The 15,655-nt window shown below is 39.3% G+C and overlaps 1 protein-coding gene across 1 annotated transcript in view; it reads left to right on the top strand.

Moving 5' to 3' along the window:
* SNRK (SNF related kinase) overlaps nt 1-15,655 on the top strand; it is a 39,559-nt gene that overhangs the window by 17,643 nt on the left and 6,261 nt on the right. The window contains exons 4-5 of the mRNA XM_082754408.1: nt 11,986-12,127; nt 14,535-14,747. Of these exons, the coding sequence (XP_082610534.1) occupies nt 11,986-12,127; nt 14,535-14,747 (355 nt within the window). The remainder of the gene's footprint in view (nt 1-11,985; nt 12,128-14,534; nt 14,748-15,655) is intronic.

The raw sequence follows: 15,655 nt of genomic DNA, 5'->3' as shown, positions 1-15,655 counted from the left end.
AGTGTGACCGAATGATCCTGCCTCTTTGCAAGCATCTGCACACTTGATAACCAACTCAATTTACTAAAATGCCAAAGTATTAATAATAAAAAAAATTGCTTATACTCTGCTCATCTTTGGGTATGTTTCCATTCATGATAATTATTTAAAAAAAAAAAAAACAAACACTTGCATTTATGTAAAATTGTCATTAAAAAAGTGTATCAAGAAAAAATAGTATGTAGGTTTCTTGCGAGAGACTTTGTGACAAAAATGGCTTTTCTCATGTCTCTTGGATAATATTAGAATGACTAAAAAAAACTGTTTACACTTTGTTGCTACAGAGAGCTGAAATATTCAGGGCAAGCCTTTTATTAAGCTATACGCTTAATATTATGGAGAAGCTTGCTTTATGAAAAGTAACTGTTTCAGCTAGTTTAGAGATTAATCTCCCCTTTGTGAAGCTACTTAAAAGCTTTCACACTTGAAAAAGAGCCTAGGTAATTTAGGTCTGTCACTTCCTTTTGTGTTTAAGGCTGCAGTTAAAGTGATGCAAGAAGAGTATTAGGTAATGATCATATGTTCTCAGGGCTTTCCAAAAAGCTCGGTTAGATAATGAGAAGTTCTGTTGCTTGTAGTTTCCCATGTTGTTTTCACACTTAGTTAAAATTTGTTCTAGTCAGGGAAAAGTGAGAGGGCTCGTGTTGCACCTAAAGTTAATCTGATAAATCAAATAGATGGATTGCTTTAGATAAGACTGCCATTCTGTCTGGGGCAGTGGTGATCCAGCAAACCCCAGCAGTGGTGAAAAGTAGCTACAGATGAGGAAGAATAGGGCATGCCTCTGGTAATACTTCCACTTAATTTCTCTACCAGCATCAGCAAAGATCGGATCATTAAATAAGCAGAAATCGACTCTTTTCCATGTGGTTGTTCAATTAGCTTTTCAGTTTAGTTGGTTCTTTCAGAGGAGAGCGAGATCTGCTTTAACTGCCTGGACTCTCTACGAATGGTAAGTGCTGTGTAGGCTACAGTAATTCTGGAAGGCACTGAGGCTTCTGGCAGGATTTTGTTGTAGCCAGGTATTCATTTCATAGAGGCATGGCAACGTTTGCAGAGTAAATTCAGCCTTCTGGGGATGAGAAATGTGCAAATTCAGATGGTAGGACTGGGACTGTTTATTTAGCATAGTTGAGCGTAGGCCTCTAAAATGGTGCTGCAGTACACAAATAGCAGTGAATAATTGATGATGGTGCCTACAGTGCTGCAGGCTGTCCTGTCCTCACAGCGATGCAAAGAGGATGGGGGAAGAAGTTCTTCATAAAAACACGTGGCTAACAATACTATAGTTACTCAAACTCTGTGCCAGTTGACTTTGTAGTCCAAATCTGCTTTGCTGCCTTCTTTCAAGTTTATTTTCCCGGAGTGTGTTTGGTCTTTCAGAGCTCCAGCCAGGTTTACCTGGTGCTTGAGCATTGCTAATTAATCCTGGTGACCTTATCTGGCCTGCATGGAGCTAGTCCTGGTGGTTCTGCATGCATATAGCACTTTATTCACAAACTGAATGGCTGATGTAGGCATAACGCCCAGTGGCTGTGTACAGTGACCTCTTACCCTATAAAAATGCTGAATATAAGATTTGACAGACTTGACTCAAGGGGAAAAAAAAATAGTAAGAGGTTTGTAAACTGTATGTGGTATTGAATCACTCCACATACTTGACAGCTTTTTGGAATTTTAGTATGTTCACAATTGGATCATAGCCAGGCTTTACAGAAATAAGCAGCAAAAACTCCTTTCCATTGATTGTTTTGTTTTGAAACCCCCTTTTTTAATGTAACACTGCAATGTGTTTTGGTAGTTGGATACATTATACAGTGAGCTTGTTGAAGGTTTGATGGTGCAGAAAGCTAAAATACCATAGTAAGTAGCTGCTTCCAGCATAGGAGGGCTTCCCCTTTGGTACAGCTTGCATCAGTGCAGAGCTGCCTCTCCTCATGTGCTGCACTCTCTGTTGCTGACCATTTGATGAGCTGATTTGGTTAGCTAATTTGGCAGAAGACTACGTTTTTCTGCAGGCTTAACTTCTACCAGGTTAGCAAATGGAGTGGCTTGTTCACTTCTTCTGAGTGGAAGAGCTGGCGCGAAGGAAGTGATGGGAGCTTCCAGAGTTCTGGGGGAAGGTGATAGGACCTGCCCCCTTTTAGTGTGAAGCAAGTTTAGGTTAGATCAGCTCAGCCTAGCTCATTTATCTTCCCGTTCCAGGCAAGAGAAACTCATTTGACTGAAAATGGGGGTCATTCATCAAGCAGTATTGCCATTGCTTTTTTTTTTTTTTTTTTTTTTTTTTCCAGGAAAATAACATGTTCTAACTGTTCAGGCTGAAGTGCTTTTTGGAGCAAAACAGGACTTGATGCAAGCACCTTGTGTGTTGCACTGCTGCTGTCTGTGCTCTTCTTGTGCTAGTGGCCAGGGCTGCTCTACCTTCTCCCTGCAGTGCTGTGCTCCTCATGCTGCACTGCTGAAGAAATGAGTCAAATTTGAAAAAATGAGTAGAAATGAGCTTTTTGTACTTCTCAGAAGGGGCTAATTTAGAGAATTGGTTGTAGTGTGTGTTTAGAAAGCTTAAATCTTTAGCAAGCTCGTGTCATGTGAACAAAGAATATACTTTTGTTCCATGCCAGCATGCAGCTAGTAACCTTTATTTTTAATGAAACGGGAGTCCAATTTTTAGGTGATACATTGATTCTAACTTTGATTCTGCTTTTTTTTTCCCCTCAATCTAATTGCTTTATTGACAAGAAAATTACTTCAGTGCCTCAAATTAGTCAGGGGGTTATGCTACAGGTAGAGGAGCCTTGTATTCAGAAGTGAAGTTACGATGTGACAGAGCTATAATAAAGGGTGCAAGTCTGTGGTTATGATAACTTCTCAGTAAATCCATATGACTTACAATTTTTCACGCTGCCTAATATTTATGAAATAAAATTTGTATTCCATTCTGGATGACTTAATGTATGTCCTTTAATGCATTCACAAATTGCTGGATGAAGCAAAGAATAACTTCCCCAAGTGGAAGTACAGAGATGCTGTCAAGATAGACTTCGGTTACTAGCCTCAACTAAACTGCAGCTTGAGTAAGGAGATGCTTCTTAGTCATCTCCCCATGCTCACAGGAGGACTGTTTTCACAATATTTCAAACTGCTGTTGTGGAGAAAGAATCCATTATGACAAATACGATCTCCACAAGACTGGAAGCTTCACTTCATATCTCTTGCAAACAAAGATTCAGATTACTTACGTTCAGCCCATGACTGACTAATTTGGCAGCACGGATCTGGTGGGACCTAAATCAGTGCTGTACTACTGAGTTACAAACCAGATGCTCGAGTTTTGCTTGTTTAATCATTCATGTGCAGAGCTGTACTAAGATGTTCATTTTTGTAAATAAAGCATAAATTATGCAACATACAGCTAAAACCTTGAGGAAAAGATAGTACAGTTGATTGGAAAGTATGAAGGATATCATAGGCATCATAAGTCTTTGTGTTTTTTGATATATAAGTACTAAAGCAATGCAGTGAAATGTGTATATAAGTTGTATGTGCTATATAGACTTCAGTATAGACTTAACTATTTATACTTGTGGTTTTTTACCCTGGCTAACTTTCTTCTGGAGTGGTAGTGTTAGAAAGTTCAAGCAGATTTTGGTTTTAATTTTTTTTTTTACTGTAGATTCAGTAACTTCAGAGATGTGGCTAAGCAACAGAAACCAGAAGAGAGGATGCATTTCTAAATGCAGAACTGATGAATCGGTGAAACAGGCTATTTTGGAGTAAAGGCAGTGACGTGTGTGCAGTAAAACCTTTTACTGCTCGTGTGGGTTTCCTTGGTTTGTTAATGAAGAACATCAACAGTTTGTCTTCAATAGTTTCATGCAATCAGCAAAACGCAGATGATTATTTTGAGGGGAAAAAATAAGCAATAGTTGCCAAGCTGAATGAAAATAAAAATCATTTCCAAAGATAAGACCAGTTACTGATGATTATGTCTTAGTCAAATAAAATAACATATAGAACAGACTGTTTCATCAGACAGATGAGCTAATTATGAAAATAATTTGCTAAATGCAATTTGGTATTTAAGCTCTTTTTTTTGTTTGTTTGTTTGAGGGATAGGGGAAGGAAAAGATTTCTCTTGATTCTCTTGTCTGCTCTGTGCTCTAATAGCACTAATTGGATTTGTAGTGCTTTAAGACAGGGAGAGTACACAATTCTGCCTGTAAATTTTGGAAAGGTTGGCATTGATTGCAGATGATCTCTGCCTCGGTCTTTTGCAAGGGAGAAATAAATCCCATTTTACAAAGACTAAAGAAAAAATAGCTGAATGCTGTGGTGATGCCACAGACAGTTGCATCTCTGGAAGCTGGGGAGGTCAGTGTGTGAGCTTATTCAGAGTCTTTTTCATAAAAAGTTAAAGAACAGGAGAATATTTCAAACACTAAAAATTAAATATCCTCAGAAAATATAATCTTCCTTCCTTACCCACACTCTTCAAATTTATATTTTGTCCCGTCTGATCATCTTCCAGATTTGCCTGTGCATATAGTAGTGTAGAAGTACTTGTGGTGCACAGAAATGTTGATATTGCTAACACAGGATTATTCTGTACTCTTTTCCTGCTGACTTTTAATGGATGTGTTGCAAATCTTCTAAGCTTTTTATCATAGGCTGGAAATACTTCTCTTATCCTTTTGAAGCACAAATATATCACTGATGTAACAGGCACCCTTCAACCAGTTAGCATTATGATCCCAAGCTTTACCCTTTATTATAGTGTATAATTTTTTATCACTAAGCATATAAAAATCTATCTGCAGTGTTTGTTGTGTACTTTGACTCTGAAGCTATGTTTTGGCTTTTCAGGCAATGATCTGAAGTTGTAACAAATGTGAGTTTCCATTCTGTTTTCCATAGCCTGTGCCGTGAAAATCTTAAATTTCAGTTTGTAGCAAGCACGCTTACCACTGTTATCCTTGTGAATTATTAGTCTAGACCTATTCCTGAGCCCACTGGAAGTTCCATTCCTAAATTCCAACCCAAATTAAGTAGTTCAGGATGAGGGTTTGTGTCCACACTGAAAACAGCAGGCTTCAGAAATTGCCCAGTTGCTGTCTAACCCTGAAGATGCCTAGAGTGCAACGATATGTGTGGTTTTTACATTAGATTCTCACATTTAGCTCTGCACAGAAAAAAAACATGGTACTGGAAGAGCCTCGAATTATCAGCATTCAAGGCTTATCTTCAACACGTCTCCCCGGACTGGGCTTTCTCCCACAAACCTCCCCTGACGAGGTTGTAGCAGCAGTGGTGAGGACACTAATGTCACCAGGAATTGTCCCTGATGCTGGCACTTGGGCCCATTTCCAGCCTTTGTTTGTCCACAGGCTGTAGATACCTTTGCAGTGGCAAAATAAACATGTAAGCATTCGTATCCTCTCCATAAAAGCTGGTTTTTGAGTTTCTTTGTTTACTGAATGAAGTGGCTTCTCGTGGAAGATAACTATGATGTTCAGCTGTCACTGGAGTGTTTATTTTAACAGCCAACTAAATCCATATTTCATATTTCTGAAGAAGCAGGCTTTCTGCAGAAAGGTCTGTTTCAGCAACTGAACAATATGTGCTGTGTAAGCTGGAAAAAATACTTGTTCCACTACAGGTCTGAAGTAAACAACTTTATTAAATGGACTCGGTTTGTGTAGCTAAATGCAAATCTGCCCGTTCCAAAAGGGGCATGGAAATTTAGCTTCTGACGATCACAAATTCACAGAGCATACAAAAAACGTGACAAGCATCTGACTGTAGCTGTAAGGATCCTCTGTAAACTGTAACTTTCTGAAATCCACAGTGCTGATTTTAGGATTAAATCATGAACTTCAGAAGGCAACAAATGCCCGAAATGCCGAAGCCCTGCTCGGTGGCTATGCAGATGAGCGTGGCTATCCTTCGTTGGACAAAACAGCTGCCTGCCTGCCCGGCGGTGAGGACAGGCGTCGCACAGGCAGCCGGTGACGTGGTTTGGTTTCCATGGCAGTGACTTCGTGTTATGTAAGGAAGTTGCGTGTACACAGCCCTGGTTGTCATGGTTCTGGGAATCCTGCTTCAACAGCCCCTTCCTGAGCAACATTAGTTAGCAGCTTTCAAAACAATCAGATATCCTCCAGTGCAGTTAGCTAGCTAATGCTTTTAAAGGCTAATCTCTCATTTCATTCAGGACATGGCAAGGGTAATTTCAAGCTCCCGGTGCCTGATTTTTAAAGGCTAATTCATATCTGAAGATCTTCACTGTGCTTTTGAAAGAGACCCTGATTTTGGCAACTGCAGTGCACAAGAGTCATGTGTCTTCCTTCAGCACCCTCACTTGAAGTTTTACACCTAAATATGCTAAAGGCATGCAACACCTCAGGCATAAATTCTATTTTTTGCATCCATTTTCTGGAGAGAGTAAATTAGGTGACCTCTGGGAGGATGAAGGAATGTAAGCTACAAATGTTGTTGACTTAGCCAAAGCCAAGTTGTGCTTACAAAAAAACCCCACCCTGCTCCATTATCTAGTTAAGTTACCTGTTAGTAAACTTACTGCAATACCTATATTTAAAAACTATAAAACTAAAAAACTATATTTACATTGAACTGAAGGTGGATTTTATTTTACTTGTGTAACTCATGTAACAGGTTTAAAAAAAACAACTAGTGTTGCTCTACATGCAGATCCTTGCCATGTAGTTCTGTCTTCTCCTTGGGGTATTTTGACTCTGCTTGTGCAAGCCCTTGGTGAACTAGTGCCACTCTACCTAGAGATGTGTTTTCTTCTCTGCTTTTAAATGTATTTCTGCAGCTTCTAATAATGTGCAAACAGTAACCTGTCTTAGTTGGGATTTTTCCTTTGAGTTGAGCCAAGTTATATAAAATTAAGAATATTTTTCTTCTTTAAGTGAAGGCCACCCTTGAAGTATGTTTTCAAAAGTGTGTGGAGATCTAAAGAAAAGCTTCTATACCTAAAACCTTTGAGTTATTATTCTTCTTTCCCAAGTTACTAGTGGGTCTAATAACAGATGTTCTTTCTGGAAACCTTGCTTTGATGAGATGTCGGGCTCCTAATTTGCTGCTGCCCCAACATCTTTCTGATCTGTATGCACAACTGTCTTGGCAAAGTTGGTGCATTTGACAAAATCAGAGCAGTAGGTCTTGACTGATGAAGTCTTGACTGATGCTTTCACTTTGTTTGATATTGTTTTCTCCCTTTGTAGCAGTGCAAGAGCACTTTTTGGGATTTAGAAATAAAAGATCAAGGTTGCCTGTTCTGCTGGTGAAAGTGATCCCCCCAGCAACAGGACCTATTCTTCTTTTGCTCTACCTCCTATGTGAACAGGAATTCACAATAGCAGGGTACCAGCACAAGAATGGACAATGTAGTAACTTTGATCGAAACACTTGATCAGTTGCATTCAAACAGCTTCCATCTTCCCTAGGTTCCTTGGGATCCAGAGAACACACTTCTCTCATAATTAACAGGAATGAATAATAGAGGAGCTCTGATTATAGCAGTACAAAGCAGTATGGTAGAGCATTCCTGTGTGACTTGGTATATCATTTGGGGAAACACTAAAATTTTGTAATCAAGCACCATAAAAAAAATAATCTCAGATTCAACTCTTACTAATGTCTCAAAGACAGCTATTCTTCAAGACCTTAAATTTTGCCTCTGTCTTAGCCAAACGGTGCTATTCTGGAAACCGTGAGTTTTTCAAAATGTATTATTATTATATTAAAGGGACAACAAACTCCGTGTCTTTATTGGAAGAACGTGCTTTCTTTTTTCTCCAAACTTTTTTGCTATATACTTTTCTGAAGTTGTTTGAAAAATACACATTTATGGATCTCCAGTGGAGGAAAGTGGAAAGCACAGAGACAGAATTGAGTTTTTTACATGTACAGAATGACTTAGGACTAATAAACCAGGTATAAACATTAACATTTCTTACATATACTATATAGTCATTTAATTGTTGGTCTGTTAAGTCTTTCAAAATGATATGTGAGTATCACCTCCTCTTTTGGAAAATATGCTCTGAAGGTTTCAGCATCTTGGATTTGGATGCTGGAAATTTGCAAGCCAACATCCTTGTTTAAGATTGCGTGTAGCTGTCTGAGTAATTGTGATAGAAACACCAGTGAATGATGCAGTTCTTACAAACCAGTTCTGTTTTTCCATTGTTCGTGCAGGTTTTGTGTGGTTTTAGTCAATTTACTTTGAAAACTTGCTTAATGTTTCCCTCCCATTTTTTTAACCACTTCCTTTACACTTAGGGCCATCCTTTTTACACTGTTTGGTGCGAGGAGTGAAAAATGTGATTTTTATAGCTGAGTAAAATTACCCCATGTTGGTTTGAACGGTGCGTTCAAGTTGTGCATTCGTATTATTGACACTATTTTGGTGCTTCCTGTGCTGCCTCACCCTTCCGTTTTCTCAAACACCTGCAGATGCGCTGGTTCTGATGGGCAGAAAGAAGCTCCGTTTTCCTGTTGATGCTGAATACTGCAAGGAGGTACTTTGAGCCTGAGCCTATACCTTACAAAAAGCCTCCTGGAAATCACAGAATCTCAGGATAGCTCAAGTGGTCCAACCCCCCTCCTCAGGCAGGGTTACCTACAGCCTTTTGCCCATGACCGTGTCCAGGTGGCTTCTGGAGGGAGATCCCCCAGCCTCCCTGGGCAAGCTGTGCCAGTGCCTGGCAGTCCTTCCTCTAGGAGAGGTGCTCGAGTCCCTTCATCATACCAGGGAGCCTACAGCTGGACACAGCACTACTACTACCACCACTCAGAAAAGAGTATCAAATAAATTTCTGCAACCCTCTGTTACTCATTTCCATGTGGGATGAAAGCTGCTGCGTGCTTCCCATTGCATCTCTAACAAGGTGTCAGCTTGCAGTTTGTCAGAAAGAGAACCTCATTAAAGATGTTGCCTTATTCTTCTGTGGGGTTGTTTGGTTGGGTTTGGCTTAGTTGCACCTGGAGTTTCAAACAAGTGATTGGCTCTAGTTACACTGGTACAGAGAACAGGTCAGGATGTCCCTTGATTTGTGAGGCTACATCTGAGGGGACAGGACAGACGTCTTGAATGTCTCCTCTTTATACACCTGCAGCCACCCAAGCACTTAGCTTGGCTATACGAGGAGAGACTTGCCATTATGTGATTCTGGAGGGCTTGCAAAGATGACTCCCAGATGACATCTGTTATGACTTCGTACAGTCTGCACTAAAATAGGGAGGGAACACGTTAAGTCTTCCAGTGGTTTTCTTCTTGTTTTCACACACAGATCAGACTGATTTAGGCACGCTGTTCCATTGCAGTCTCGCTTCATAATTATTAGCATGCTTCAGGTCTGCTTAGACTTCCACACTGTCTGTGATGCTGTGAGCAGAGTCATCTCAGTAGCCATGAGCATAGATGCCAAGAGGCTGAAGACCTTCAGACCACAGCTGTAAAAATAGGGTGTAAATAAAACCCATATAATTGGTTCTGCACGGTACTACTTGGCCGCATCAGAAAAATGCCTGCTATGCTCTCAGGCTAACAAAATATGCTTTTTGTCAGGAAAAAGTCTAATAGTGAATTTGCCTGTAGTGTGTGAGAATAAGAGGTGGTTGGCAACCTGGTACTCTTCGCTGGGAGTATAAAATACTTGGATTGTGTGACCAGATCAAACAAAAGGTCTTAAGCACGTTTTTAGTTTAACAAAATGTTTCTCTGCATACACGTGATGACTTTTTAGTAACACAAAATGCATGATGCAATGAAACACAGGAGCAGTTCATTGCAGGATTGATATTTCACGATGATGAATCTGCATTTTTCATGCAGTGGTATGAAAAATAGTAGGACGTTTCATCTCGCCGTTAGCAGGTTGGAAAGACCTATGGATATGAAGTGCAAGATACAGCAACTAATGAAAGAAATTATGCAGAGCTCTCCGTTGTGTGTTGCACAATCAGTAACTACTCTTATTTTTTAAAGCAAACAGCAGGTTGATAGCTGACTGGATGTGACACATAGGGCAAGCTACAGCTCTTTCTTTGCATACAGAGGATGAGTTGGATTCTGCTCCTGCAAAGTTTTGTTTCTTTACGAAGTGACTGTACATACATGTTGTAGTTCTCCCCAAGTTATTTAAGCAGTAGCTGTCATCACAGATCCTTCCGAAGTGAAATCTCCCAGCGTGTGTCTCTCCAAGAAAAGCCAACCACACAGCTGGTGTGTAGTACGCTGTGTCACTGCTCTGTGTGCAAACCAGAACACTGAATGGATGCTGCCAGCTAAAAGAACGCGCGCAGGGATGCTCAGTGCCTCCTCGGCGAGGCTGAAACACTTCAGGGCTTGCTGGAGTTTCCTATATATGGCGATTTCATGGAAATTTAGTTGTTTTACTGCGATTCTTCTCCTTTTCTTGGGACTCCTGTGATATTTTAAGCTGGTCTCTTTGACTATTCCGTTCTTCCTTCTGTTTGAACTTTTGTATGTGCTGACTTGGAATTTGTGCTTTAATTATTTCGCTTCCCTCCCCAGTATTTTTCTCCCGGCTTAAATTTAGCCAGCGTACTTTTAGTATAGCAAACATAATTTGTCTGTAATTATGAATGCTCTGCGGACTCTCCTCAAATCCTTCCTGCAGAAAGGCAACACGAAGCATTTTAGTTGGGGGGGGGGGGGGGGGTAGTGTTGAACAGAAAGCTGGAAGATGGGCTGGGCTGTGCCACAACATGGGTTTCTCAGAGAAAGATAAAAATCTAGGAAGGGCGTTGCTGCACAAAAGATGACTGCTTATAGAAATGCACGAACTCGCATGTTCTAGGTTTTGTTATCTGTTACGTGGTGAGAGATAATGCACCAAAACTTCTTGGCTGCTGAGGATTGAGATCCTAAAGTAGTGCAACAGAAATCAAATAATTGTTTGAGTTTACCTTTAGTACAAATCAGAGCTCCGAAGGAAATTACCCGGTAGTGTTCCTGTTTCTCTCTCAGCTAAACCGTAGGAAGTATGGGTTGTAGCCAGCAAAATAAGCGTTGTGTGGATGCATGTGCGTGATTTACGTTGTTAAATAAAGCTGTAGCCATCCTTCGGCTTTAAATGCACGTCAAGTGCTTTGAGCAGGCCCCAGAAAGCAAGATGCAGTTGGGTGGCCAGCAGTGCGGTTCACCCTTCAGCTGCTTGCAGTCCAGAGCTGGTGTGCTCTGCTTCCTGTGACCACTGCCAGCCACCACTGCCCTTCCCTCAGGAGCTTTCTGCCTTTTTATTTATCTTCCTTCAGCTGTTTGGTTTCCCGTGTACAGATCTATGAAGCGCTAGGCTTTAAGACTCAAAGTTGCTGCTGAAATTGCCATAGCATGGAGTTGTATCTGAAGTTTAAGAGCATAGATAGGATTTGATATTTTTTAATGAAATTTTAGGCGACAACATCTAAGCTTCCTGTACTGAATGCAGAGAGACTTCTGAAATATTTTCTTCTAGGCAAACTTTTAATAAAGATTTGAATTAAATGTTAGTTTTTACAGCAAGTAGAAACCAACTTGCTTCATGCCCAGCAGTGCTTCTTTTTCATATGTCATTTCAGTGGGGACTAAGGAAGTTGTTAAACGTTTTTTTATTTTACAAAAGCAGGAATTGGAAGGAAAAAAAAGAGTCTAATGGAGATCACTGTTAATTTTGTTAAAGACTTGATGGATTTCTAAAAGCAAACAGACAACGACAACAACAAAAACAGTGACCAAAACACACACTTCTAATGATTGGCCCTTAATGTGTAAGAATATAGCTTTACATAAATGGTTTAATTAGTTACTTATCTTAGTCGTATTATTTATATTCGTATCTTAATAATACTTCACAGTTTTGATGGTAGTTATGTCTGCTTTCTCAACAGTTGCTTTAAATTATGTATTTACAGATATATGGAGTTTGGGGGTCATCCTCTTTATGTTGGTGTGTGGACAACCACCATTTCAAGAAGCAAACGACAGTGAAACTTTGACTATGATAATGGACTGCAAATACACCGTGCCACCTCATGTGTCCAAAGAATGTAAAGAGTAAGTAGAGTGCTAAAGAACTTAAGCATTCATAGGAGTGGATTTTCGTTATCTTTGAGAGTCCCCATACAATTTTACCACAATAATTACTGTGCCTACTGCTTTTGCTTAGTTGTTAGTATTTCTTCACATCAATTGAGTAGCTTCTTGGGCAGCAGTATAACTTTTTTATTTTCTGCATCTGCTTTTACTAAAGGTTAATCCCATGATACTTATTGAGAGTAGGTTTTTTTCCACACTTTTCTGAAACTTTATTTTGATTTTATCCAGTGTTTCTTTCATGTCCCTCAGTTGTCATTCATTTTATAAATGATCAGAGAAGCTATTCACCACTGACTGGCTTTGGCCACCATTCCTGCTGGACAAATGACAAGGTGTTGCTTGGAGAATTTTGTGGCAGAGGTGACAAAGTTAATGATTCCTGTAGATTTCTGTTCAAAATACAAGTTGTCAAAAGCCGAGAATATCACAGCAAGTTTTGCACATCTCCTACTGAAATTGCAGCTCCAAGTCAACATTCTAGGCAATCACGGGAGGAAAATAATCTGTCTGCAAATACCATATGCCACTCGGGAATCATGACTCACTTTGATACGATGTTTTTCTGCAGTGTTCACTGCAGCTTTTTTTTTGATATGGTCCAGTATTGATATGTTCTATAGGATGATGGGTTAATGAGGTCGTTAGTCCTTTTAATATATATCCCAGCTGCATCTCTGTCCAGTCAAAAGTCTACAGCAGGACCTAGTATTCTGTTAGTCGACATGGAAGGAAATGGATGTTACAACTGATCATACGGACTATTCCTCTCCATCTGTCATCTATGTGGTCCAGGAATCTAATACATAACATGATGCCATAGCTGGTTTTCATGTCTTGTAGTGTCTGACATTTCTGGTATTATGGTAAAGCTGCTATTAGTGCTCTTGACAGCTTGAGGAGGTTTACATAAAGGGATAGGTTTAAAGTACAATACAGGAAGGGCTTTTAAAAGCTCTCATTAGTGAATTCTATCAAATCTCTTGAGATGCTGCATATGGTGCTGGGGCCAAGAAATTACTGGGGTTTTGTATCCTTTTGCTTAATATATTGGCTAACACTAATTTGCTTAAAGGCCCAAGTAGATCTGCTCCCCATATGTGGCACATCAGCAATTACTGCCAGTTACCAAAGTGCTTGATGGGTTAGGCTCTCATAGGGAAATGGCTCTCAGACTGCCTAAATGTGCTGCTTTGTGTGGAAACATTCATGGTGTTCTGGGGCGCGTAAGCAAGCCTATAGCAGGAGGCACACGTGGTGGATTTGTGGTGCACTTTACTACAGGTGTTTTAGTACAGGTGTAGTTTAAAAACAAAAAGTTTTATGAAGTGCATAATTGGTTCTCTATCTGTTGCAATATTAATAAAACTGAAGGAAATGGGCTTCCCTGTCTCACCTGAACTTTCCTTCTGGTAAAGGCAGAGATCACAGACACTATATACGTGACATTCCTTTTTTTACAGTAAGGTTTTAAGAAGTTCAGATTAACCTCCATTTTTAATTCCCTATATCTCACACCAAAATAAAATAAAATTGCAATTACCTCTGTGATTTGTGTGGCCTTGCAGTTTTGAAGTTGCATGGTATAATGTAGTCAGTGGAGTAACTAAAGCCATATGTAAGAACTGCTGAACTTTCATTCTGTGTTTTGAAGCAATGAAGTTCCAGCAAAACCTTGGCATCAAAACTGTTACATCCATGTTCAGTTCATTGTTCAGCACCAAAAATACCTTCCCAAAGCTTTTTTTCATGATATACACTGAAACTTCACATATAGCGAGCTAGTAGTGCTAATCATGTCTTCTTTCTCTGTTTATTCTTGGAATTTATGCATTTCCCTACCCACACTTGTAAACACTCAATATCAACCCATTAGTTTGTCACTTCATCATCCCAGAGAGTGTTTTTTTCTCTAAGTGTGGAACAGATCCCTGTCCTTTCACAGATTCTGAAGAATTGAGTGTCTGATAGCTATTTCAAAACAAAACATATCTACTTATCTTGCCATTCTATAGTCCTGTTGACAGCAGCAATAATAGAAAATTATATTTCTATTATTGTGCAGACCAGCCTGTAGGCCATCTGTCACAGTTGCCATATAAACCTATTAAAAAATAATTGGAAGAATCTAAGCATAGTAAATGAAAACTATAGTGTTTATGTTATTTATAGTTTTCAATAAATAGTTTCAGCTCAGAAATATTTGAAATGTCTTTGAGAATAAAGTTCTCTTCCCATTGTTTACTGTACACATTTCTAAGGATCTTTCTGGACTGACAGTAGAAAATTTCTTCTTAATGTTGCTCTTACAGTGGCTGCTGTTTAAACATGTGAGTGCATTTTGTTTAGCTTTATTTTTTATTCACAGTCTGATTACACGGATGTTGCAGAGAGATCCGAAGCGAAGGGCATCTTTGGAAGAGATTGAAAACCACGCGTGGCTCCAAGGAGTTGACCCTTCTCCAGCAACAAAGTACAATATTCCTCTAGTGTCATACAAAAATCTGTCTGAGGAGGAACACAACAGCATAATACAGCGCATGGTTCTTGGTGATATAGCAGACAGAGATACAATCGTGGAGTAAGTTCTCGATCTTGTATGGTTTATTTTGATCATCTGTCACTGCATTTGATTAAAGAATTTCATTAGAGCCTGGGTGTTTCAGTGTTAAAATACCAAGCCATTCAGTTAACAAAATATTACAATCTTGCTCCTCCGAAGAGGATTCTAGGATGAGAAATACTTAAGTAGACCCAGTTTGCCCTTAGGCAAAACTTCAAGAAAATCTTTTGGAGTAGTGTTCGATTCCTGTAGTAGTGTGCAATCTCGAGCAAACCTGACTGCATTGAAATCCATGCTTTGACTTGTGCTTCTGATCTGGACTAGTTAGTTAAGTCTGTTCTCATGCATATTTAGAGGTGATAAATTCTAGCATTTTTTCCCTTAGTACTCTTCTGGTATGCCTGAAACTTTGTAAATTAAAATACTGTTTCTTTTATCTGGATATTGCAAAATTGCCATTGTCACTGAGTGAGCTTGCTAGGAAGCTGCATAGTTTCTCCTAATACATTAAAACCTGCAAAACCCTAAAATATTCCATAAGTTGAAAGAGGATGTAATTGTTTTCTTTTTGTTCATGCTTAACCTGGCCTATGAACTTAATTTTATTGTAAAGTTAATGTGACAACCCTAAAACAACCTAGGTTTTTCATCCAGTTACATAAAAGTTAATACTTTGGTTGTATGTGCCAGTGTCTACTAGAAAGTCTACTATTGGTGCATAACATTAATGAAATACAATTTTATCATTTAAAGTGTTCAATAAAGGAAGATTTTTTTTGAATGATAACCTAAAAATATCCCCATTCAGCCACAGTGAAATTAATAGACTTGTTGGCTCTTTACTTTTTAGTAAGACCAAGCCACTCTTGTCAAAACATCAAAAACACACAGTTCTGTTTTCAGGTGCTGTTCCCACTATGAGAAGT

Source organism: Aythya marila (assembly GCF_965140915.1).
Source record: "Aythya marila genome assembly, chromosome: 2".
Lineage (NCBI taxonomy): Eukaryota > Metazoa > Chordata > Aves > Anseriformes > Anatidae > Aythya > Aythya marila.
Note: the sequence above shows the minus strand (reverse complement) of the source record. Positions and strands in the feature narration are given on the sequence as shown.